The 26205-nt window shown below is 36.5% G+C and overlaps 1 protein-coding gene across 1 annotated transcript in view; it reads left to right on the top strand.

The window, feature by feature from the left end:
- Window positions 1-2479: 2479 nt before the first annotated feature.
- The window catches only part of LOC116500975 (atrial natriuretic peptide receptor 1-like), a 38208-nt gene continuing 14482 nt past the window's right edge, over window positions 2480-26205 (top strand). Inside the window, 14 exon segments of the mRNA XM_032206336.1 lie at window positions 2480-2524; window positions 6871-6967; window positions 10578-10710; window positions 10995-11003; window positions 13162-13285; window positions 15152-15256; window positions 15880-15982; window positions 17360-17505; window positions 20116-20188; window positions 20844-20855; window positions 22606-22741; window positions 23758-23844; window positions 24107-24250; window positions 25175-25296. Of these exon segments, the coding sequence (XP_032062227.1) occupies window positions 2480-2524; window positions 6871-6967; window positions 10578-10710; window positions 10995-11003; window positions 13162-13285; window positions 15152-15256; window positions 15880-15982; window positions 17360-17505; window positions 20116-20188; window positions 20844-20855; window positions 22606-22741; window positions 23758-23844; window positions 24107-24250; window positions 25175-25296 (1336 nt within the window).

The following is a 26205-nucleotide window of genomic DNA, read 5'->3' as shown; positions in this document are numbered from 1 at the left end:
GTCAAATGTCACTGCAACCGGTGGAGTGACCGGTGCATCTATGGAGCGTGATGCATGTAAGAACAGAAATATCCCTCAGCTGCTATCACTCACCAACTACTAGATCCTCTCTAGTAGGTCTTAATAACAGACAAGATTTCTGTTTTTAAGAACTGCAGACATCCATAACATTTCTGCCTGTGTAGGAGGACTGAAAGATGGGAGGCATTTGAGAACATCAGTGATGTTCCGCTCAATTTCTTTCCAAACAGAATTGTTCTGTGCTGAACTGGGACCAACTCTCCTTAAGCCTCTTAGACAGTCATCCTGTCAAACTGAAATACATTCTCACGTTCTCTGTCTTACGGAATGCCCTTTCAACAACTACAGCCTTGACATGCTTCATTACAGTAACACAAATCCAATGATTAATTCAAGCAAATCCCTTGGTGCAGAAATCTCTTTTAAGTTATATACTTAGACTAAGATTTTCTAAAGGTTAATCACTTTGAAAATGAAATTCCTGTTGGATTCTCTGAGAACTGCAAGTTCTTTTTTTCTTATCCAGTCCTTTTAAGGGTTTTCCATCATGTGTTTTACCACATTATGAAGACCAACACAATTTTCAGCTAGAGAATCACTATTACTTGCTAGATTTCTCATTACGAGTACTCTGTGAAATTCCAGATGTCATCAGTCTTTCCACCTTCTCTTTAGACAAAGAAAAAATACGGATTGCTTTACACAGTGAAAATCTTAGAATGTTACATGCCTTCCACAACAGCTCATGTACTGGCCAATTGTCTAAACTACAATGTGTTCTCTTAAAGGGAAATACTACTTTGAGTTTGCAATATATCCAAGACAACAGTCTTCATACAACCTGCAGGTTATGTGCTATTTCATGCTTCATGTACCTGCTACTTCATACCTCAAGTTTTGATATACTTTTTAAATCATTTTTGAGATGAATTATATATTTAGTCTTATGTAGTGCTGCAGAACAAACTCTGCTGCAACAGCAGAACAATTCTTCCTAAGATGCTATATCAATTAGAGTGGACCTAACAAATGCATTTACATGTATAAAAGTGTAAATTTGTTCAGTATGCACAACGACTTAAGAGTCCAGTGCAAACTACTTGTCACCTTACCAATGAATGTTATTTGCATTTTTAAGGTTTGTGTGTGTTGTGAAGTATGTATAACATCCTAGATGGCAGTCAGAAGAAGCAATTTCTTAGTTGTAATTTTCAATGTCCTGTAATTACCTTTTCATAAAAATCTTTCTCTGATCTGTCATGCTTTCATACTGCCTCCCAGCTCCATTCCTTTGTGTAAACTATGTAACTGTTTGTTCCTTCTGCTGCAGTTGAGTTAAACTGTCATCAAAGATTAATCATCTAACATTAAGCTTTCAGGTTGTTAGGAACAAGTATGCCATTACCTCTTTTTTATTTTATGATTATCATGCTTTTAGCCTAAGGCCTCTTTCTTTGGAATTCTTTCAAACTTCCAATATTTGGGAGAGTGAGAGAAATGTAAAGATACTACAAAGATATGTGATGGTGTGCTTTATGCAAGGCTTCAAAGCTTGCTTCCTGTGCTCCAGAATTTCACCATACCCTAATCTGGTGTCAGTTCAACATTTCCAACAAATTGAAGACAATCAATAATGTACAATACAAAATGTATGACAATATTTAGTCTTTTAATTAAATTACCATGTATTCTGGAGAGAATCAGATGTTGTTTCTTGATCTTGCTAATCCAGGCTCATCTATGATCTGAGTTTCACTGAACCACATCATGAGCTCACATAATTTTTACTTTACTTGAATATGAGTTGGTTTGCAGACAGAACAGATGAGGAAAAACAGCGGGTGGGAGGAAAAAACACTTAAGCCAGTTAAAACTAATGCAGCAGAACAAGAGAAATTAAAATAATAATAATATCAGCAGAAAGCCTGGAGTACCAGCAGCATAAGGAGAATGCTCAAGAAGCCCCTGCTGGAAGGTCTCTTTTGACATGTACACTTCTGTCAATGTGGAACTACTATACAGGATCAACACTTTTTGTGGGCTGCTAGGTAGAACAGCAAAGCACCTTCTGCAGGGAGATGACATGTGAACAAATGGTTACCATGATCCAGTGGATGTGTAAGTACTTGCTATGCTGAGGTAATGTGTCCATATGCCAAAACCTGGCAATTTCTTGTGGCTCTCCCCACTGCATCACTCTGCTATTATGACGGGAAGGGAGTACAAGGCCACCAGCTGCTGCCTCACCTCATTCCCAGGAGAGAACCTGAGATAAAGCCAGTTCTGTGCTGCTCGTAGACAGGTGACACTGAAGGTATCCCATTTGTGGCACCTTTTGCATCAAAAGGAAGTTATACTTGAACCAATCTGCGCACACAGAGGAATTGGTCTCCCGTTGTTCTGCTGTTAAACCACTAGAGGGAAGTCTCAGAGTGCTCTGGGCTTTTTTGCAAACATGATGACGGTCCGAAGCTTCTGTTTTATGCCAGGTGGTACTGGGCTGGTATGTCGCAGTACAAAATGCAGTCAGACCATTCATTTAGCATGCTTTTTATTAGAGCTAAGATTGTAAAAAGAGAATATCAAAAATAATCTTATGTCCCCTCAGAAGCTGGGAACCCAAGCCCTGAAGCACTGAATGGGAATCCAACCAACATGCAGTGTGTCGTGCAGACCTTGTACGTAGCACAGCGTGTCCCCCTTTGGTCATTCACAACATTATATGATTTTCTTTCAAGGAAACAACTCTACTTATAATTTCTACAGTGAAAACAGAAACACCTCGCTCATGAGATCTTCTTTCTGTGCAAAGATAACAGCATGAACACACAAGTGGAATAATCACTGGGTCCAGGGTGTTTGTGCAGCATAACACCAGACTGGTGGCCGCGCAGCCCAGCATGGCACAGGTTCACTGAGTCCTCAAAGTACAGTGGTGTTTTGGTCACGAATGCCTGGAATTTGTTATCTTTAGAGTTATAATATCCCTCTGTGTGAATACATGCATATAGCATATAAGATTTCAACCACTTGCTTCTATAAAAGCCCTCTCTTTAGGAAACATAAATGGTTATGCAATTTTTTCACCAACCCAATCAATTCACTTTACTTAATACTTGCCCAAATTTTCACATTTTTCCCTCAATTGTGCCTCTTGATTCAATACAGAATACATTTGTGTACTCCATCAAAATATTTATAAAAAAAATTATTTTTTTTTTCAGTTTCTAAATCTGTCTTTTCCTGTGTACAAATAAAGTGATCTTATAACATCTGGCTAATAACATAATCTGCATAGTAGAATTTCATATTTCAAGGAATTGTGTTTAAAATACTATTTTTTCAAAGAAAAAACAATTCTGAAAAAAAAAAAAGATGTCTTTCAAATTCCATCATTTTGAAATTACAGATGAGACCTAGTATTGATTTTTGAGACTGTTTTATGTGGCAAATAATTGTCTTTCTAGAAAATTTGATCCAATTAAATAGCATAAAAGTCTTTATTTTGACTGCAGCTTGTTACCAAGACAAGAACTGTCTGGAAAGCTTGAATTACACATTAAATAAATATCTTCAAAGATATTTGAAGGTTTAATCATAGAAATTTTTGTTCTGGTAATATTGCTAGAAATTACTTTTCTAAAATATCTCAAAGTACATATTTAACAAGTTTTATTCAGCAATATTTTAACTACTGTTATTTTCTATATATATGGCATATGGATATTTTAGATATAAAATTGTTAATTTTTACAAACTTTAATGAAAATATACGTCTTTATCAATAGCAACAGTGATATTGCTCATAGACCTTTGAAATATCTTTATTTTCTGTTCATTTGATACTAGAAGTTATTATTAAGTTAAGGAATTACATGGGAAGCATGTTTCTTAAGTGACCATCAGAGCACAGCCAATAGATATAAATCTGTAAAATTGAAGTTATTAAAGAAACTTTATTTAAATCAGGAGAAACGTCCCCCCCCCTTCCCACCTCCCCCCCCCCCTTTTTTTTTTTTTTTGTTTTGTTTTGTTTTCAGATGCAAAATCTTTCTAAGAGGGGAAGCCAAAGAGACGTGTTAATGCATTGAGAAAACCAAGTAGCAGTAGGCAGAATACTTTATACTGGACTGAGTCTGACTGTTAATAAAATAACTCATAGTACAATGCAATGTTAAGATGTTAACACAAATTATGGGGCTGCAGATAATCAGATAATGTGAAAGCAAAAAAAAAAAAAAAAAAAAAAAAAAAGGAAAAATATTAAGTTCGAGATGACCAACATCTTTATTCAAACCTGTTTTTGATTTCCTTCATATACATAGAGTTGTAGACAGACCTGAATAATGTCTTACTTACTAATCTCTCACTTTTTAGCATGGTGCCTATATTTATATTGCAAAACAGTCACCACTGGTTTTCTTTTTAAAATTTTCAGGATTTAAATGCAGAAGCAGCAGTGTGCTACCCAAATATCTAGGATAGATTGTTAAGTTAGATAATCACCAACCATTCATTTCCATCCATCTTTAATTCAGTATTCCTAGACCGGCTTCTTGTTCTTGGCCACTTTCCAGGAATTCTGAACTCTGTGACAGAAAAGTAGCTATAAAGGTAATGTATGGTCCTTACAGTCCTTGAATCATGATATTAATGCCATGTGAATATTTGGCATCCCTACTGAAGAAAATAGGATCAGTCTGGTAATCTGTTGGCTGCTGTAGGATCTAAGAAGTTGTAATCCTTAGCTTTCCTGCCAACAAATTCCTCATTAAGCACAAGATATCCTGAAACAAATCACTAGTAAAACCTCTCCAGGTGTTAATATATGTAGAGTTCTTCTAAGCAGATAATTCTAGCCAAAAATTATGTTTTTTCTACTCTCTTTCTGACATTGCGCCAAGCTGAAATAGTCTAAAGGTTTCCATGTATTGCAATGTGTGATTTGGGTTAAATGCTCATAGTGAAGCACAGGGAAGCACAGCACAACTGAGGTTTATGATTTCATTACCAAAACAAAATTCCAACCTGAAACTTCATGTTAGTTCATTCACTCTTGGTTCATTCAAGCTTTTATGAGTGCACCCAAGCAGATTTTAAATTGACCTACAACCACTTTCAAGATGAATAGGGCACACGTTGCATCAAAGTAACTCTTTCATGCATTTATGATGTGACAGATTGTGAAGTTCAAGCATGTCAACTAAGGTTCTTAAGGTGAATTTGGGCTGAGCCAGAATTCCAGGGAAAATATCCAGAAGAGCTGAATCATAACTGACATTCAGTGTTGACAGTGACTTCAGAAAACAGAAATAGCACTAGACACATCTTTTCAGCATGGCTAGGCAGAGATCTATTTCACCTGTGTACCAGGTCATGTCTCAAACAGAAGTTGTCCGTCACCTCCAGGGATGGTGAAATTGGAGTCATCAGACTTAAGATAACTCAGGTTGGAAGGAACCTCAGGAGATCTTTGCCCAGGCCCAACTATGTGTCAGTGTTTATTTCCACAATATTGTTTCATCAACTATAGGATGCTGTCTAAGGGTCAGATGCTACCCAAGCTCAATAAGGCAGTGAAATAAAATCCTTCTGTTGTTCTTCCAGGTTGGAGCTGACAGGGGCACAAACATCAACAGTCTGAAAGTGGGGCTGCCCCTAAGGCAAGTGCTGATTTTTCAGAGAGGTTCAGCAAAAGTGTGGTGGAGTGTTTCCAGCCTGCACTGAGCAGATGTAGGGTAGGGTAAAAGAGGAGGAGGAGGCAGAACATCTGCAGCAGCTGGAGTTGCTAGGATTGGCTTGCCTAGCAACCCCCCTTCTTAGGCAGGGGCATCTAATTCAGCAGCAACAGCAACTACAGAAGCAGCCCAGACACTTGGTGAGCTGGATGCATGTTAGGGAATATGAGAGCTATCAAAACACTTGCCTTAGGGCTCCGAATCCTCCTCAGTTTATTGGTAGGTAAACTATGGAGATCCTTTTACTGTAATGTGTTCCTCCGGTCCATGCATACTGTAGGAATGGTAGATGGCTTATTGCAGTGAGATGGCTATTTTATTAATGTGCATCTATACAAGGTTAATAGCAGAATATGTTGGAAAAAATATAATTCTATCTTATTCCTTAAATAACTGGATTAGTAATTGCAAAGTCCAGTAGATGATTATTTTCCAATAATATATAAAGAAAAATAATTATTTTACTAATTGAGGACTAAACCCAGGGTGTATTATCACCTGTTCATATATAGCCTAGAATGTCTATTTTAATACTTGATTCGTATAAATATGTATAAAATTTATAATGCATATACAGGCATAATCATTTATATTCTGCAACTGTTCGAATTCACTCTGTATGCTATTATGATGCTGTGTTCTACATTTAATAGGCGTATGCAATCTTAATATTGTCTATAATTACATATTGTAACATATGTATAATTAATTATATTTTATTATTAAATCTATAATGAAAAATGATCATGGAAAGAATTTCAATGTAGGAAGATAGCATTTTAAAAGCAAGGAGAAAAACTCTTTAAATCAAACGTTTCTCTGCATATGGTCCTAGAACTGCCCATATTTTATAGAGGAAAACTTCTGCAAGAGACAGTTTAGTTAAGTCACTACATTATCTCAGGTCTAATTTCTGGCTAGATCAAAGTAATAAACTGATCCCTAAGACGTTGTCATTTTTTGCTTCAAAAGTTGAAGAAACAAGTCAAAATATGCCAGGTTCTGTTTCTATGCTTGTTTTATTTTCTTTAGAAGAAATACAAACTTTCCAAATGAAACTCATCTTTCCCCTGTTTCTATAGTGTCAATTTGTATGCTTTTTTTTTGGCAGGTCATGTTAGCAGGGGGATGGCATGATTTAGACAACAAAGACTATGACTGTTGGCCCCTGGAAAAACCAGATGAGTATAACATGCTGGACTGTGGAGGTGAGTTCTAAAGCTGCTCATAGAAGATCATATCTTGCTTGAGAAACCCAAACTGAAGTGCTCAGAATAATACCTAACTCATAGCGAATGTTTCATGTGGTGTAAGGCATCTGAGTCAGTAACAACATTTTTTTCTAGAGAAAAAGTGAAAGAAAATAGTCAAAAGAAAGTTCTGAGTAATTATTTGTCCAATATTCATTGATTCCAAAAGAAAAAGTAATAGCAACAGCTGAATCCCTTCCCCCAGAAAATAATTGAAAACATTTCATTTCTCATTAGAAAACCAAATGCAACTTAATCCAAACAAAGCAGGCAGTCAGCTCTGCATTGCAGCAAATTCTATTGAGTCATTCCTGAAATTTTATACTGTCATTTCAAAAGTGGACTGTTTAAATCCTCCAGCCAGTAAATAAAATTACCATTTCTGCACATAGTGCTTCCCTCTCCTTGCTCAACACTGTTCCATGAGTACTTAAAATCTGAGATCTTTAACCACTTATTCCAATTATTTTCAAAATTGAATTTACATGATGATATAATAAAAAGTGTGTTGTTTTGTTTTTTTTAATCTTTGAAATTGCTTGAGATTTAAAAATAATTAAAGAATAATTGAAATATGGGAAATTCAATTTAAATGTAAAAAAAGCTTTTATTCTCTGTGGGTCATGAAACATTGGAAGAGGTTGCCCAGAGATGTGGTTTCTCCATCCTTGGGGATATTCAAAACCCAACTTTGCAAAGGACTGAGCAACATGTGACTGTGCCTTGCAGCAGGGGACTCTGCCTTGAACAAGATCAGGCTGGACTGAATGATTTCCAGAGATAATTTCTGTTTTCAACTGTACTGTGATTCTGTGACTCTGTAACTGGGAATAAAGGGCTAAATAACTGCTGTAAAAGAACACTTTTGTTTGTGTTAGAAAAGATTAGATCAGAGACCTTTTCCCTTCCCTTCCCTTCCCTTCCCTTCCCTTCCCTTCCCTTCCCTTCCCTTCCCTTCCCTTCCCTTCCCTTCCCTTCCCTTCCCTTCCCTTCCCTTCCCTTCCCCCCCTTTTTTTTTTAATTTTTAATTTTTTTAGAAAACAACAAGTTTACCTGAGAAATTCTAGTAGTTATATAACACTCCAGGAAATAAACTACTGGGTCCTACTCTGAACTCAATACTGTAGTCAAACATTTTCTGAAGAGTTCGGACTGAAGAGAGGAATTGAAAGACTATCTACATGGCTGTCAACCAAGGATTTTATTTGTGTATAAATTTATTATTGTTTTAACATTGGAACTTATCAGAACATATAACTTGTTTGAAGCTGTTCTTATTAAATCAGTGTGAACTGAGTACAAAGGAAACAAATATGAGCAGGTTTTATGATTAACATATACCCTTTAGAACCAGTTTTAGAATGAACACCAAGCTTTATCCTGCCTTTCTCTGTGATTCTTCCTTGCAATCCCCGGGCACTTATGAAAGCAAAGTGAAAGGCATCTACTGCAGCTTTATTGCTGTCAATTTGACTTCTAACACAAGATCTTCAAAACACTTAGATGTGGGAGTATCTATCATTGAAATAAGAGTTTTGTTTATTTTTGTGAGACCTTTAAAGGTGAGTAAAAAGTAATTTTTCTGAAGTTTATGCTGACCTTCTACATTCATTCTCTTACATTCTCTGAACCTCAGCTCTCTTACCTTTTAGTGCAAATTGCTCTTTGTAGCAAGAGCTTTTTTATTTTTATTTTTTTTATTTTTATTTTTTTTTAACCTTTGTTTACTTTACTTCTTATAAAACTACTTTGCAAGGGGGAGGTGATGCCTAGAGGTTCTTCTACCATTTGCTTCTTTATATCTGAAAGGGATTTATGTTTAAGAGAAAGAATAATGTCTTATTTCATTATCAGTGCAAGTGAATAATACACTTGTAAAAACTACTCTAGAGTATTAAGAGAATTTATAACGGAACAACAATAAAAAAGTGAGGATCTCTTGAACAGCAGGATGGGAACTCTCTTACCCATCCTCTGCAGAATGGATTTATTTCCTGACAAACTACATACCTGCATATGCTATTTGGCATGCCAAAAATGTAAACCTTCATCCAACAACATACAAAGAGGCTGGTGAAAGGAATGAAAAGATTTTTGTAGTTGTGGTTTAACCTGGCAGACAGCTAAGTACCACATAGCTATTTGCTCACTCCCCACCAGTGGGATGGAGAATAAAATCAGAAAAAAAAAATGGTAAACACTTGTGGTTTGAAATAACAACAGTTTAATAAGACAAAAAAGAAAGGGATAATACATATAAACATAAACATAAATGTAAATTTAGATACACAAAGGAAGTGATGTACAATGCAATTATTCACCATCCACCAAATGATGCCCAGCCAGTTCCTGAGCAGCAGTAACTACCCCACACACTCCCCCACCCCCCACTGTATTTTATTGTCTCACATGATGCCTCATGGTATCGGACATCCCTTTGGCCAGCTGGGGTCAGCTGTTCCTGGCTGTGTCCCCTCCCAGCTCCTTGTGCACCCCCTGCCTCCTCCTGCTGGGGCAGCACAAGGAGCTGGGCAGGCCTTGGCTCAGTGGGAGCACTGCTCTGCAACAACTAAACCATGGTGTGCTGTCAGCATTGTTCTCATCCTAAATCCAAAACATGGTATCATAGTAGCCACTATGAAGAAAATTAACTCCATCTCAGCCCAAACCACTACATAGCATTGTTTGAGAATATGAATTAAAAGCAGCTCTTACCTCCAATCTCACTTCACTCACAGGCTCAAAGCAGGTAATAAGGTGTCCCAGGGATAAGAGAGATGACCAAGTTAAATTATTTTTCCTGGTAAGGGTGTAAAAATGGAAAATGACAGATGTCTGAGCAGCAGTACTCCCACTGTCCTCTGCTCTAGATGTTATACAGTTTTATAAAAAGAGCGAGCTTTCTTAAGTATGGAATTAGCATAAGTAGTATCTAGTGAGGTTAAAGTTTCTGGCTGAATTTCATGTGTCCTAGAGTTGTCTGTTCTTCTTCAATAAGGAGGTGCGCCTCCATGAAACCAGACAGGAATGATGAACAGTGCTTATTACCTGATCTAAGAGGAATCATAGAATCACATTATCATTAAGGTTGGAAAAGACCTCCAAGATCATCCGTCCCCCTACCACTGATATCACCCACTAAACCACATCCCTATGTACCACATCGACTTTCCTTAAGCACCCCCAGGGACGGTGACTCCACCACCTCCCTGGGCAACCCATTCCAGTCAAAGCAAGCGTATCGGGAAAAGCAGCACTGCATTGTGCTGAGAGTAAATTTATTATAGATAAGATGAACAGACTTTTTATCATATTTCTCCAATTTCTTGATCTTTTCTAAGTGAATGTCAGAATTGTAGTAATGAGCATTTGTGCTTACTTATACAGCCACTAAAATGGATGAGTATTTTGGGCCTGGAAAAAGCAAAAGGAACAATGGATGAAAATTACACTTATTTCCCTTTCAGTACACAATGCTCCCTACCACAGAGGAAGATTTACATTTGTATACAACTGTAAAGTAGAAAAGTACAGCAAATATATTGGCTCATAATTTTATTTTTTCTAGGTCTGGAGATGGCATGGGTGAAAAGGCCTCCAGAAAAGGCTGTGAGTGGGGAATTCTTCAATGTGACCTATGCAGTCTTTGCTTCAGATGGCTTTTATCAATATGCAGTGCAAAATGGAATCCTTTCTCACAGGTATTACCTCCTATAAAATGTTTTCATGGTTATGAGTATATGGGGATTCTATACACACAGACATTTTCTGTAACATAATTGGAACACATGTTCTTGTGCTCCTAGCTAATTCCTTGCACTTCTTGACTTCTCTTCTAGCAGTGTTTGCACTGATATTTGCCCTTCTGGAATGGATGTGCTTTCACAACACCCATCATGACACACTCACCTGCATGTCAAGGACAGCCTGTGTCATCCTGCATCTGTTTAACAGTATCAGTGCAACTCTAAATATCACTTGTTAGCTTCTCTACGTGAAGAAATAAACGTAATTCTAGCAGGAGTCCCAAACTCACTGTGTTCTACGTCTGTTGTAATAATAAGCATATTCAAAGTGCACAATATAAATATAACAAAGGGGTTGGTCCAAACTTGAATCCAGTGTTTCCAGTGAAGAATTTATTTCAATTTCTATGGCATTGAAATCAGTCCAAAAGGAGTCCAATTCAGTCACTTCAGAGACTGTTAGTAACTAGACAACGTAGGCTAAGTACAGTATGTGTCTATGTACAACTTTAGATCACTAAAATGCTAGTATGCTGTGATCTTACAGTTGTAGACTGTACACACCAGTTTTCCAACTGTATAAAGCAATGTCTGGGACAGAGGCTGCAGCCACAATTCCCCATATTCTGCTCTGTATTTGGCTACTATAAGAGATGCTTATGGAAAAAACTCACATTCTTCTTTGTCTATGTGAGTGTTCACATTGTGAAGTTCACGTTGTAAAAGCTGTTATCCAGGGTGATTTTATTTAAGATTGGAAGATGACATATAATCCATTTGCAATAGAAAATAAATAAATAAATAATCAGAAAACTTGACCAAAAATCATTTTTTTTAGCTGCTTGGAATGAATAAGTTTTTCTGTTCTTTCCAAGGAGAACCACTCTCTTAAATCACTAAGGAATTTAGAAAATCCTTCTCTTTGCGTATGTGCAAATATTTGTTTCTTCTGATACAGTCTTCTCTCTTAAATCTACTCAGTATGGGCTAGTTGTTCTTGCATTAAAAATAAATAAGTAAATAAATAAATAAATATGCGTATATATATGTATATATATATATATATATATATAAATCCTGGCGTCAATCAGTTTAGAGAGCTATTGTGCATAACATACAAACTAAACTGTACAACTAAATCTGGCTGTATCTGCTGAGTAAGCCATATTTGGAGAAAATGATTTTATTTTAAAGCCAAATCAGTTTATTATGGTCATAACCAGCTTCACAGAAGTTGTTGCTCAACTGAAAGCATAAATCAGAAAACACATTGGAAAAAAGTGTTGTGATGCATATCCAGGGAACTAGATTCGTCTTTCTGTGATGAACTTCCAAAAATCCTAACTTATATATATTTCTTGTAATGTAGTCTTCCCTTTTAAATCTAATCTCCTATGACTAGTTCTACTCAGCACTTGTCAGGCCTGGAGTGCTATGTCCAGTTCTGGTCCCTGAAATTCAAAAAAGGCTGGTCAGGGTCCAAAGGAGAGCCACAAAGATAATCAAAGAGCTGAAGAAATCCTTCTTCAATGAGGAAAGACCGAAGGAGTTAGGTCTTTACACTCTTGAGACAAGAAAGGATACACAAAGGATAAAAGTTGCATTGGGAGACATTTAATCTTGATACTATATATGTATATACATATATATATATATATATTTTACAATGAAGACAACCAGTCACAGGAACAACTTTCATAGGGGTGTGCTCAAGTTCCTATCACTGGAGGTTATTAAGATGCAGTTGGACAGCATCCAAAATAATTTCATCTAGTCTCCTTTTTCCCACAAAAGTTCAGACCTGATGGTCTTTTGAGGCCCCTTCCAACCTGGGCTGTTCTGTGATTCTGTGGTTGTTTTGCAGAACAGTCTAAACATACAGACCATTATTTCCTCTAAGTTTTTGGTTTTAGGATTTGTATATGGTATTGTAGTAATTATCATTGGTTCTTCAGGTTGTGGAGCAAAGACTGAAGCCAAATAGGAATCACATGCATAGATTTGCATAGATTCACATACATAACTGAAAACAGTGAGAATGAAAGTAACCAGGGACACATATTTCTGATAGTGGAAGTACGGTAAGTGGTATGTTCTTCTAATCCAGTTGTAGCAATGCCAAGTAATCTGGTCATGCAGACAGTCTCAAGACATAAGTGGAGGCTGGTAGCTGCTTGAGGTATAGTACCTGCCAGAGTTGGCAGCAATCTTAATTGCTCTAGGAGTGCTTCAACCAGAAGTAAAACAAAAGAGAAAGAAAAGAGAGAGAAATGGCATTACAGTGTTTCTCTCACTGCATATGTTTTTGTTACTCATTTTTCTATACAGGATTTTCTGCGCTTGTTACAGTTTTGAGGAATAAGTAATGAATATAAAATGATGTCCTTTTCTCTGCTCCTTGGCTAGCAATGCTACTGCTGCAAGGGAATTCTGTGAGGAGCATGAGTGCCCTGCCAGCTGGAAAGATGCAAATGGCGAGAACTGCTGTGTCCATCATGCCAACATTCACTCCTGTCCTTTGGCCTTCATGGTTAGTATAAGGGTGTGACTTCATGTGCTCTGTTTGTGGTATTGGATGAAACACCATTGCAATAACTTTTGTAAAAACTTTTTGCAATGACTTTTGTGAGGTCTTTTTGGTATTACAGTTAGACCTAATCTATAGTTTACTGAAAAAAAAAAAGCGAGAATTTGTCAGTTTCAGAAATCTTTGCACTTGATTCTGAGGCTGCAAAGCAAATAGCTTTATTTTTGTACAAGATGGTATTCAGAAGTACTCATTATTCTTAAAGTGTCTAGTTACATCTCTTCAAGTTTACTTGACTCAAAGCTCTATACAGTCAGTAGAGAAAGAAAGATAGATCATTTCATTCTATAACAAGTAGGATTAATTGTCAGCTGCAAGTATCACTATCTCTCTGCATCTTATAGAGGGAACCTGAATGATTTGCTTGAATTACTAAAATTGACTGGTGTGAGTCATACTGTCTGTGACTTGTAGAATGGAAGCCTGTATACACAGGTGCTAAGATGAACTAGTTTTTCTATATTAGATTAGAAAAAAAAAGAAAAATAAAGGAATGGAAATGCATAATAACAAACTTCCTTTCCCTTTCCCTTTCCCTTTCCCTTTCCCTTTCCCTTTCCCTTTCCCTTTCCCTTTCCCTTTCCCTTTCCCTTTCCCTTTCCCTTTCCCTTTCCCTTTCCCTTTCCCTTTCCCTTTCCCTTTCCCTTCCTTTTCTTTTTTTTCCTCTTCCTCTTCCTTTTCATTTTCCCCTGTGAGGAAAGCCTTACCCAGAAAAATAACCTTCATGCAGTTGCCCAGTTTTTCAAGTTGATTTCCCTTACGGCAACTTACACATTCTTCATGATCAAACACAGTGTAATAGTAAACATAGCCTTACATGTCTTGTGGCTATTTCATGCACTGTTCTGTGTGAAGGCTTAATGCCTTCTAACAACTCTATTTTACTTCATGGCAGCCCTCTTTGTATGGAGCTGTTTTATTAATGACTCCCTGAGGACCTTAGCTGATACCAAGACTTTTATTTGAAAGAGGAATCCCTGCTGGAACTATCGCATCAAAGCTTTTGGCTAGAATCATACTGAAGAACTTTTTTTTTTTTTTTTTTTGATGGTTGGTTGTGCCTTTTTTTTTTAATTATTATTATTTTTTTAATGGTGTAACATTTAAAGCTTTTTGTTGTTGTTGTTGTTTTTGTTTTGTTTTGTTTTGTTTTTTTGGTTTGCATGTACTGTTTCTTTGGATTAGGTCTGTGCTTTACACTGCATTGAAAGAAGTTCCTGCAGAAATATCTGGAGTTAGTAGACAGACTTAAGCCTTTTGAAACATCAAAACAATGCACGATCTTCAAAGATCCAAAATAATCCTAAGTGTTTGCAATTGTTGAGAAGTTTGCTTTTTCAGAGCTTTACTACAAAATGCTTTGCAAACAGACATTGACACATAACAGATCGCTTCCCGATTTGTTAAAGAAAAAAGCCCTGTCATACTAAAAGTCAAGCTGCAATAAAATACCTTTAGAAAAAATATGAAATATGGGATATGATTCTGTTTCTGGTTCTAGTGCAGCAAAACCTGCTAAAAAGGGATATTAGGTGCATGGAATTACTGGAGCTAAAATATGCGACCAGATTTTGGTTCATGTAGTTTAGACAATAATGAGCTTTTGTGAGATTTTGACTCAATTTAAGCCCATTTCTCTCTTACTATCTTTTATTGTATCACAAAACAATGTTGTTTGTACTTTGGCATTTTAATAGAATTTGTTATTTTCTGAAAAAGAATACAAGACATTTTAAGAAGGTGAAAAAGGGAGACCTAGGATTTTCATTGTGTCATCATTTAGTGACATAACCGATCTGTCTGATAAAGGGTAGAGGAGGAATATGTGGTCCATGGATTCCCGATGATGGCCAGATATTTACCCACACTTTATCTACAGCTGGCAAAATGAGCCAAAGAAACTGGACTGCCAAGGTAAGGTGTATTTGTTGTATACAACAAATGGTTTGCTCTTTTCAAAGCTTACTTGCTAGTAGTTTGATACAGTTCATGTGCATGTTCCCTGTCTTGTTAACTGATGTCAGTATTATATACGTAAGCAGTGCATATGGCTGAGTATCACCAATTCAAAACTGACTCGATTGGAAGCAATAGCTTTTCATACTGCTACTACTTATGTAGTTAGCAGAAATAATGGGGATGGGAAAGAAGAAAAGAGCCTAACCTGTTTGTTTAAGGCCTGTACTACCAAAATACTGTGCTCCTGACTAGATTGTGTTACAGGTTAGCATGATCTCTAGGGGTTTCTACCAAGCAGAAGTAACAGGCAAGCAAATGTGACAGGGATGCATAGGCTGAAAGCTTTGCCTGATTGAAAGAACAATCACCAGTCAGAGGAATCAGACCTGGCTTTCCAACATGGCTTGCCTCTCCTGCTACTGTTTGTTTCACCAGCCAAGCAACCCTGACCTTCCTGACTCTGAAAAAAAACGCACATATTCTTTTGGAAGACACCATAATTGGGTCATTCTTGCTAAAATGACATACTGTATGCACATGAAGTTTCAATCCTTGCACTTTGTTCACTTATTTGGCAGGTTGTTTTGGTTCATGTGGGTGTGACTTCTCTCATCGCACACATCAGAGTTGGGAGAATGCAAGTTGCTCTGGAAGCAAAAACCACAGTCCTTCCTGCAGTAGGTATGATATAGAGTGAGGGAATTGCTTATTAAATGCAAATGCTTTTATCATTCATGTATGCATACCAAGAGCAAGAGTAACTCCTACCCTTCCTTACAATTATGTATAAACAAAGATCTTCCTAAAATTCTTCTAAGGCTGAAAATCTAAAAAATTATTTGAGCTTCTTCTTACCTGTGAAAGAAGCTAGAATAGTAGGAAGCCATTCTGGCCAAACATGTAAAGTCAAATATCATGACAAATGGGTTCAGTTGACAGAGATATGAAAATATTCTTCCATCTGGTATGTAGTGAAGATGTGGACATTCTTAATCAGAGGGGGAACAGATTAGCCTTAAGCACACTGGAAAGGTAGAAACCCAGCTTGGTTCCATTATTCACATTAAAATCCAGTTGCTCCCAAAGGCATCAGAGTTCTGTGCAGCTTAGTATAACAATATAGTATAACAACTGCAGGGAAGCAGAAATAATAATAACAATTCTCTTAGCAAAGCAAAAATAAAAAGTGGGTATTATTTAATAAATTAAACACAACTTGAAGAATATTGGTTAAACAGAAATGTCATCAAAGTTTTCTTGTTAGCTACTCTTCTGGAAGTTTATATTCCTCAATGTTGTTAAAAACAAAAACAAACACAAAAACAAACAAACAGAACCAAAGAAATTCCAGACTGGATGAAAACTGTGGATTTTGTTTTGTTGAGTTTTTTTTTTTTTAAATATTTTGTAGTGACAGAATAATATCTTGAGCTTGTCTCAGGAGGCTGAAGTAAAGAATTATATTAGTTTAGGCATAGAGGTAAAATTGAAACAGCACTCAGAACATGGGAGAAGGAGTTTTGTCCTCTAGGGCTTTTGTTTTAAATCACGGCTGATGCTGCTGATAATTTTCTTAAGACCTTGGAGGAAAAGAAATCCTTGAAGCATGGGTAACAAGGTTTCAATCTGAAGTACTCATAGTATGCTGCTTCTGAGAAAGAATCACCTACTTCTGGAGGTCTCAAGGGCTGACTTATGCGCAAAAAACTCAAAAGACAATGTCCGCCTTGAGGAACTTCTTGTCTCAGAAAAACAAGCAAACAAACAAATCAGATGGACAATGAGAAACAGAGTAGTAATTAAATTATTTGTACACACAAAAAAATCAAAGACTCTCATTTCATTAACAATTTGATCTGATCAAAGAGCACCTACATCACTTTGAAAACCAAAATAATGAACTCAGCTGCAGTAGTACTATCTCTGGATTCTTCAAAATGTGTTATTTCTGGTACTCTGAGGTTACCTCAGTAACCATGTGTTTAAATCTGAATTCAACCATGTTGTTGGATTAAACTGCCATAAAATATCCTGATATGGGTTTCCTTTTCTAATCAGTTTGTGGAGATGGCTTTTGTGAGGAAGAAGAAGGCTGCTCTATCTGTCCAGCAGATTGTGGGGAATGCCCGCTATCAGCTGATGCTAAGATAGCAATTGCCTTACCAATAGGTTTAGTCTGCACTGCCTTCATTATGACAGTCCTGGTAAGTAAGCTTTCTCTCCTCTTATTTCTTCTCTCTTATTCCCATTATTCCACTAATTTGAATGAGTATTCTCTTAGGAGAGGTATAGATTTTCTTCCGCATCCTGAACCTGCATGCTAGAAAAGAAGCCATTTTTGGCTTCTTTGGCTTTATGAGGGGAGGATAATTGTGCTAGGAAATTTCTTCCCCTAAGAGAGAAGACTAAAGAGGAATGTAACAAGAGGGTTGTATAATGGTAAAGGAAGAAGCAGTAGTTATTAACAGTCTTTCACAACATTGGAAGGAGGGATTGCCAGTGAAGTGAGAGTGCTTTTCACTCAGAATAAAATTGTATTATGATAACTGCTCCAGAACCCTATGGAGACAAGAAGTATAAATGAATTCAAAAACAAATTAGATACATTCATAAAGGCATTAGGTCCACCATAGGTCATTAAGTCTTAGAGTTCAAATACAACATGTAATAGAGTACCTTCAACTATATTTTTAACTTACTGATAGCTAGAGGTTCAAAAGGAATAAGGAGAAGATCTATCTTTTCTCTCTCTCTCTTTTTTTTTTTTTTTTAATTCAGTTATTTTCTTAGTGTAACTGAATTAGTTTGGTTCAGTTGAAAGTGATTCATTTTGCTTAAAATTTACCAATTATAACAGACTTATGATGGAAAAAAAGAATAATGAGACAGTAGTGTATGAATATAGGAGAAGTACTTTTGGATCCCTTTGAATGGAATAAAGAGATGACAGCAAATTATTATGACTTACTAATTATCATAGAATCACAGTGAAGTGGATCTGTACTCCTTATGTATTCACATCTTGAAAAAAAAAATATGAATTTCAAAACAAAGACATAACAGGTGAATATGCGCAGTGGTAGAGTCATTACGGTGGCTTTGTAATTACAAGATCATTTATTTGGGGTTTGGCCTATAGATCCTCTAAATCAATAGACTCTTGTTTTGTCTGTTTTCATTGCATACTGCATTTGCCATTTGCACTGAGCATCTGAGGTAGTTGAATGTGCTGAAAAGGAATGGGAGGAAAAGGCTCATGGCCCATAAAGGTCAGGAGGCCTCAATAACAATTTTTTTTTTTTCTTTTTTCTGTTCTGTGCCTTTGTGTGGCTTTGCAACTTAGGAACTGAAACACTTCTGAAAAACAAGACTTAATCTCCCTGTGTCTCTGTTTCTTATTTGAGCATTTGTAATCCACGTGGACACTGTGACAATGTGCTTATAGTAACTGTCCTATAAAACAATATGCTCTGATAGAAATGTGTGGTTGAACAGATGAGAAGTTCAGACAGTTTTAGACAACATGCACTGTACAAAGGGAAAATGGAGTCTGACCTTGCATATATTTACCTAAACCAAAAGTTACTTTATATAGCAAAAGTTACCTATTATTTTTGCTATTTTTCTGTAGGGTTTGAGTGTGGCTTTTTAGGGGGAGGGGATTTTTATTTCTTTGCAACATACTCATTCTTCTAACTTCTTTACTAGTATTTTTAAAAAAATTATTGAGGAGATGAATAAACAATATAGGAAAGATCTTTTTAACCAATTCAGTTATTAATATCACATAAGAAGAACCATCTGGGAATCTAATATCTTCTTTAATCATTCAAGCAAAGGAGAGGATTCCTTTGATCTAAGTGTCTGTAGCAAGCATAGTGGTCACTTCTAGCTGATGTGTCTTTGTTCAGTCATACCTTTACAAGATAAAATGTAGATATCTTTTCTCAGAAACCCTTTGAAATAATGACTTCATTATTGTTTAATGAGCTCAATAGCAGTCATAAATTTCTGCCAAAATATGGGCACAGTCTCCACACCATGTTTCTTGAGTAATATCAGGACTTTTGCTACTTATTTCACTGAATTCATAATTTCTAATGTTCAATTCTACAGTATATAAAATGGTATAGTGATGGTGAACTGTGGCCTTGGTTTGCTACTTTGGTACTGATTGCATGTATTGCATGTATGCAGCTGCTCATCTTTTGGAAGTAATTATTTACACTTTTTATATCTGTTTTGCAAATATAGCAAATCAGCTATTTATAAGACCTATGTCTTCTTTAAGAAATAGCCGATTATCGGTATTCCCAATCTAATATTCTTTATGCTAGAGTATTTGACATAACATGGTCTTATTTGTTGGTCAGGGTGTAATTTTGTTACAGGGTACAATATGTACTGACAGTTTTCTTGAGGCTGAGCACTAGAGTATTCTTGTCATGTGTTTAGGCAGCACACGAAATTTCCATGGCATGAGGTGATGTACACAATTCATTTGATGTCCAGTCTGAGATCTAAATGCACTGCATAAGAAGTATTGACAATAATGAAAAGAGTTTATAGCCAATGCAAAATATTACATGTCATTATATTCCAGAGTATGGAATACACTGTTTCAAATATCTTAGATTCTGTTTTCCTCTGGGAATATTAGTTCTAATGTTACTCGTATGATGTATATTGTATGCTTAAACATCATAATTTTGGGGGATACTTATAAATTTTAATATAAAAAAAATAAATCTCTAGATGAATTCTTTCAAAATCAGTAGAGCTACATCTGGAATGAATGTTATTTATTTTTGTAGTGGTTTCAATATCAGAAACAGAAGTTGTTTTGGGACGAGAGCTGGATTATAGACTTCAAATGCATCAAACAAGGTCAGTAACTTGTCATTTTGTTACTATTATCAGTTTCATTAATAATTTTAAGAAATAATCTAAATCATAATTACATCATGTTTTAATGGTCTGGCAAAAGGTGTACAAATTTGTGAAAGACATATCCAAAGATTAATTCCTGTAACTTCTGTGAGCTGATTACTGGCATTTTTCTTTACTGAAACCTTAGTTATCTAAGCTATTTTAGTTTCTTTCTTATTTATGGTGATGTGACAATTTAAAAAGACAGGCTTATCCCAAAATAAACAGATAACCTCTGGACTTAGATAAAATAAATTATACTTGCTTCAATGGATACATGAATTTGTATAATTGGCCTCACTAGTTTGTTCTGTATTTGCACAAATAGAATGAAAGATCTCCATTTTTCTCAGTGAATACTGAGAACTCTGGCACTTTTGTTGCAAAAAGTAATTCATTGAGACCTGAGGTGGTTTGTTTTGCTTTGTTTTTTCTTTTACCTTCAGGATATAAAATAAATTTTAAATTTGTTGTAACTAAACATGTTAAGAATAAAATGAGATGCTATTTATCTTTTACTATGCTGCACTTAAAATAAATATAGATTATACAATTCGCTTTGCTGCTCAGTGCTTTAGCACTGAGGAGGAAAGCAGTGCCTAGACCCTCAGAGAGGAGGAAAGCAGTGCCTAGACCCTCAGAAGAGGAAAATCTGTAGTTTGCTGAAGTTGGTAGGTCTGTATACTCTCTTGTTTTCTGTCTCTATGGGGTATTGCTAGAAAGATATCAGCTTTACCTGTGTTATATCATCGTGCTGCTAGTAGAAATACCAAGACACTATTATGCTAATGTAGTAGAAATACTTGCAGCCTTGGACTTGCACATTAATTTCTGTGTAGCTTTAATATGAAATCTTTGTTGCAGTCAAGAACAGACTGGCTTAGAAATTAATTTGAGTACATAAAATGAACTTCAATCCAATTTTGTAAAAATGGAAGTAGAACTTTCAAGGACAAGTGTCTTTTGATATGTAAAAAAGGAACATGAGTAGATTTTCATCTGTTAGTCAATTATAAGAGGTCGTAAACACCACAAAGGAGGAGAAACAATAGAGAGAAACTATGGGAAATGAGAGACATTATTTTTAAAAAGTGCTTTGCAATTCATTTTAAAAATTCAAAATGAAAAACTTTTTTTTTTTTTTTTTTTTTTGAATAATCTGCAAAACAGTAATAATCACAGAACCACAGAATCACAGAATCATGTGGTTGGAAGGGAACTCCAAGATCACCTAGTCCAGTCTATGACCTAACATTAACAATTCCTCCATGAAACCATATCACTAAGCTCTACATCTAAACATCTTTTAAATACCTCCTTGTTTAAGACCTAGCTAGAAAAATAACTAACAACTTAGAGTAACGAGCACTGAAGAGACTTTGAAATAGACCGTACGTCTCCTCCAAACAGAGTTACCCAGCAATAGCCACAGTGGCCTGAAATGTACAGTTATTTAGATGGAAATACATCAGCAGTATTGCAGCCAGGGTATGTAGCCTGTGCCGTGAAATATTACTCCTCTTAAGGACCATTGCACCTATATTTATATTATCAGAGTTATCTCAGGGATCTCTAACATATTTCTAAGTGGAATGACATTGAAAGACTCCAAATGTCTATGCAGTTTTGAACTGCATGTGGATAATACTATGGTGTGGGAACATGACAGTCCTGATGCAAGGTGAGATGCTGAACTTCCTCAGCAGCACTTTATTGCATACTGATGATACCAGGGAGAGTTGCTGAGAGTAATTGGCCATACCTGGTGGAGATGGTGAAACAATATGTAATTCATTAAATCTTCTTTGAAACACATTTTTTTTTACCTTGAGCTGGTCAACAGATTAAAAATAAATAAATAAATAAATAAAAATAAAGAAAATGTTGAGATTACTGATTTTTTCATCTAACTGTATTATTGCTCTTCGCTGACTTCCTTCTGGTGTCAGAATCACTTCCCACATCCCTGTACTCTACAGTCCTCTAGGAGCTCCAAATAGACTTGTTAAAATCTGGCACAGAGCTTGCTCTGCTTCCCTGGGTTCTGTCCTTTGCATCTCCGTAACCGGAAGGCTGATCTCCATCCAGCAAGGGGTGATCGTACTGAGAGCAGAAAAAATTGCATACAATGCTGAGGTTTAATTGGAAAGATCTCTGGCAGTGCATCACCTCTGGAGGTGTTTTGACTTTTTATGCAGTAGTTGCATTCTGAAAAAAAAATGGCTTTCTGTCTTACGCATTAACAAGACCAGTTCTGTATGCAAAGATTTGGAAATTTCCTTATATTTGTCTGCCTCTGGAGTCTCTACCTTGGTAATAATATTCATCTTCAGCTGCCTTTGCTAATCCCACGTCTCATTTAGATTCCATAGCAGGGGCAGCAACAGGAAGCATGATGAGTGCTCCCCCAGCACCTAGTGAATCCAATATCAGCTGTATCACTGCTCTGAGCTCCTGCACAGCAGCTGCTAATGCATCCAAGAAACTGTACTTCACCCAGACTGGGAGATAGTAAGTTAATGTATTGCTCATTTTCTGCAATATCTATTATCCTATTGTTTCACCATGGTTTCTGGTTCATGCAACTTTGCCATCAACAGGTATCCCAAAAAGCTTGTGCTTCTCTTGTTACATGAAATCCAGTAAGTTAATATCATCATTTGACTTCTGTACCACTTACTGGCTGTAGAAAGTGTAACGTGATGGAGTCTGGTTTTATTATCATTTCTCCTTTTCTTTTCTGGACTTGTTACATGGGTATGACCGTATAATGTGTCTCACATCTATTAATGAATGATGTCTACTGTTAAAATATATTTGTAATCAAGGTTTTGATGTAGCCCTGTTTCTAAAATGCAGGTAGAGCACAGCTAGGTTATTTGAAATGAAGATTGGCAGTGTATTTATACGGGAGGCATCAGTTAAGTTCCTGCATACATAGAATCACAGAATCACAGAATTTTCTAGGTTGGAAGAGACCTCAAGGTCATCAAGTCCAACCTCCAACCTAACGCTAACAGCCCTCCACTAAACCATATCCCTAAGCTCTACATCTAAGCATCTCTTCAGTGGATTCTTATAAGGGAAAATTGTTTTGCTATCTGTCAAGCTCAGATGCTTCATTGCATAGAATCCTTCATCCCATGAGAGCAGAAGGATGTTAAATATCAGTGGTGGATCTCCAAAGCAGTAGACAGAGAAATAAAGGATAGCAGGGATATTGTTCTGACATTTCCTTTGCTGCTACTCTATCATCCAGCTGCCTAAATCGATTCTAACACTCTCATGTTTCAAATGGCATACACAGATCAAGAATGCTTGAATATAAGCACTAATGCCTCCCTTATCATGGAAGCAGAGCCTTGTCATTTACTCAGACTCAGATTCACACCTGCATATGGAAATGCTCAAATTCCCTGCTTCATCTCGCTGCCCACTCTGGAAAATATATTTGGTCCATTTTCCTAGCCTTATGAAGTTATGAAGTTGGCCTAAAACTCTCTGAACAGCATTTCATTCTGTTTCAGTGATGGTAGAACAGTGGCCATAAAGAAAATAATGAAGAAGGCGTTCACCCTGACCAAATCCATACGTAAGGAAGTAAAGCAAGTAAGGTAAGAAGGGAAACCTGAGAAACATATGCTATTTGATTTTTATACTGGTTCTTTAGACATTACGATCTGTCCAAAGGTTACAATAAATTCATACTCTTCTTCAAACTTTGCTTTGACACTAGATCGAAATCTCCTTAGGACTGTTTTGTTTTTCTTTATATATTTCAAGACAAAGCATTTGGCTTTCCCATTACTCTACAAAAACTAGGAGGGACATCCACAAAAATTTGTGATATCTTGTGTTTTCTGTTAATTTTCACAGGGAACTCGACCATCCCAATCTCTGCAAATTCATAGGTGGTTGTATAGAAGTGCCCAATGTTGCCATAGTGACAGAGTACTGCCCCAAAGGCAGCCTGAGTGATGTTCTGCTCAATGAAGACATCCCATTGAACTGGGGATTCAGGTAAAAGTTTAAAAAAAAATAAAAAATGAATAAATAAATTGAAAACCTAAAAGATGCAAACTATGCTGATAGATGCTATGTGCTGTTTGGGACAATTTTCTAATTATAAATGAAGTACTTGGAGAGATAGACCTACACTGTAATATGGTGAGAATAAAAAAGAAAGACAGTGAATTCAAATATCTAGTCTTGTCTTCTGGATTTTTGAGCAATTGTACGTTGAGTGCAAGTCATGCTAAGCCAATGACTTTTCGACACCCCTGTTTATTCTGTAAACCCACCCCTGTTTATTCTGTAAAACTGTTCTCAATCCCCCTTTTCCATTCATTGTTTCCCCAAATATCTTGGACATCTGCAATTAATTAAAAAGCACCATAAAGGCACCTAAGTGAAACAATTAGCATATCTCCCAATGCTTTATTTTATTTCCTGATATAGAAAACGAGCACAGCATCCTAATGAAACTTCCACAAAGGCACTTCTATCATTTTTTGAGAATAATCTTTTTGGCATGCTCTTTTTACTTCTGCCTGTTTTTTGCCTTCAGCAAAGAAAAAGAGTATATGGGAGGAAATCCTCCAAAAAAGTGAGAAAGTTAATAAAAATGTGTGTCTTTTGTAAACATTTGAAAAGAACTTGCAAGAATACAAACATACTGGAAAGTTCTAGAAGTTATAGAGTAAACTGAACTGTCTTAGTAAAGGCTGAAGACCTTGAATCCAGACAATTTAGAGTTGAGGGCTTTCAGCCACCCACTTCAAGTGTTCTGAAAAACGGGCATGTAGTAACAGATTTCAGAAATATTTCAGTCATGAGAAGCCTTTCATGAGGAGCCTTTTGGTCAGCTTCAGTAGGGTTTGTGCCCACTCTTGAGTGAAGATCTGATTTAGTGGAAATGCTAGCTCATTGGGTTTTGTCTTTCAGGTTTTCTTTTGCTACTGACATTGCCCAAGGAATGGCCTATCTTCACCACCACAAAATTTATCATGGACGGTTGAAGTCTAATAACTGTGTGATAGATGACCGATGGGTTTGTAAAATTGCAGGTAAAGAGAAGATAAATGAAATTTCAAAACTGTCCAGGTAACCTACTAATGCATGTAGATTTCACAGTGAACACTCTTCACAAGCACTTTCATCATGATGTGAAGTTTTTGTGGAAGTGCTGACTTTAACAGCCTTCACTAAAAGTTCCCTGTGCTGATTCAAGCTTCATGTTACATTATCATGTCAAGTCTCTCCTGTAACTTGTTCCTGATGCACACATCAGATCCCTTAAATGTTGGAGTCTATCAACATCAGTCTGAGCAGAAACTCTGTCTCATTCTCAGTTTTGATGCAGAGCAAAAACATTAACCATGGACTTCACTATGAAGATACGGAATAATTCTGATTGGTGAACACAAGATTTGTGTTTATGGAGAGAAGCAGACTCGACACAGAGCTTTGCAGTCCTGTAAACAAAACAGAATTTTATTCTCCGACAGATGGAGCTATAGATCTGTCCTGCGCCTGGTACAGGAGGGCAGTCTATGGGGGCACGAAAACCAGTGGAGAAACCAGTGTTTTATTCTGCAGTTGCCAGAGGGAATGGAAGTTATGTTCATCTCTCCTACTCACTTCCCAAACTAGTTATTGCACTCTATAACCTGCAGCTATCTTAAAAACAACAGCAACTGATTTATCTTTCAAAGGTTCATCCTAAGAGTACAGGTCCTACACAAGGCCATGGCTGCTTCTCTACCTCTGTTACTATCCTTCTGCCTGCAGGAATATTTGCTTTGCTCCTTTCCTGAGGAAAAACATAAAAAAAAATTGAGATAGCTAGACTACATCAACTGCATCATATTAGCACTTCTTGTCTGAATTAGATGAGGTCCCTGTGGGATTGTTGAGATGTTACCTGGTAACACTGTAGAGAATTTGAATAATCTTGGTTTATTCAGATTTTATAA

Source organism: Aythya fuligula, chromosome Z (assembly GCF_009819795.1).
Source record: "Aythya fuligula isolate bAytFul2 chromosome Z, bAytFul2.pri, whole genome shotgun sequence".
In the NCBI taxonomy this organism is placed as follows: domain Eukaryota; kingdom Metazoa; phylum Chordata; class Aves; order Anseriformes; family Anatidae; genus Aythya; species Aythya fuligula.
Note: the sequence above shows the minus strand (reverse complement) of the source record. Positions and strands in the feature narration are given on the sequence as shown.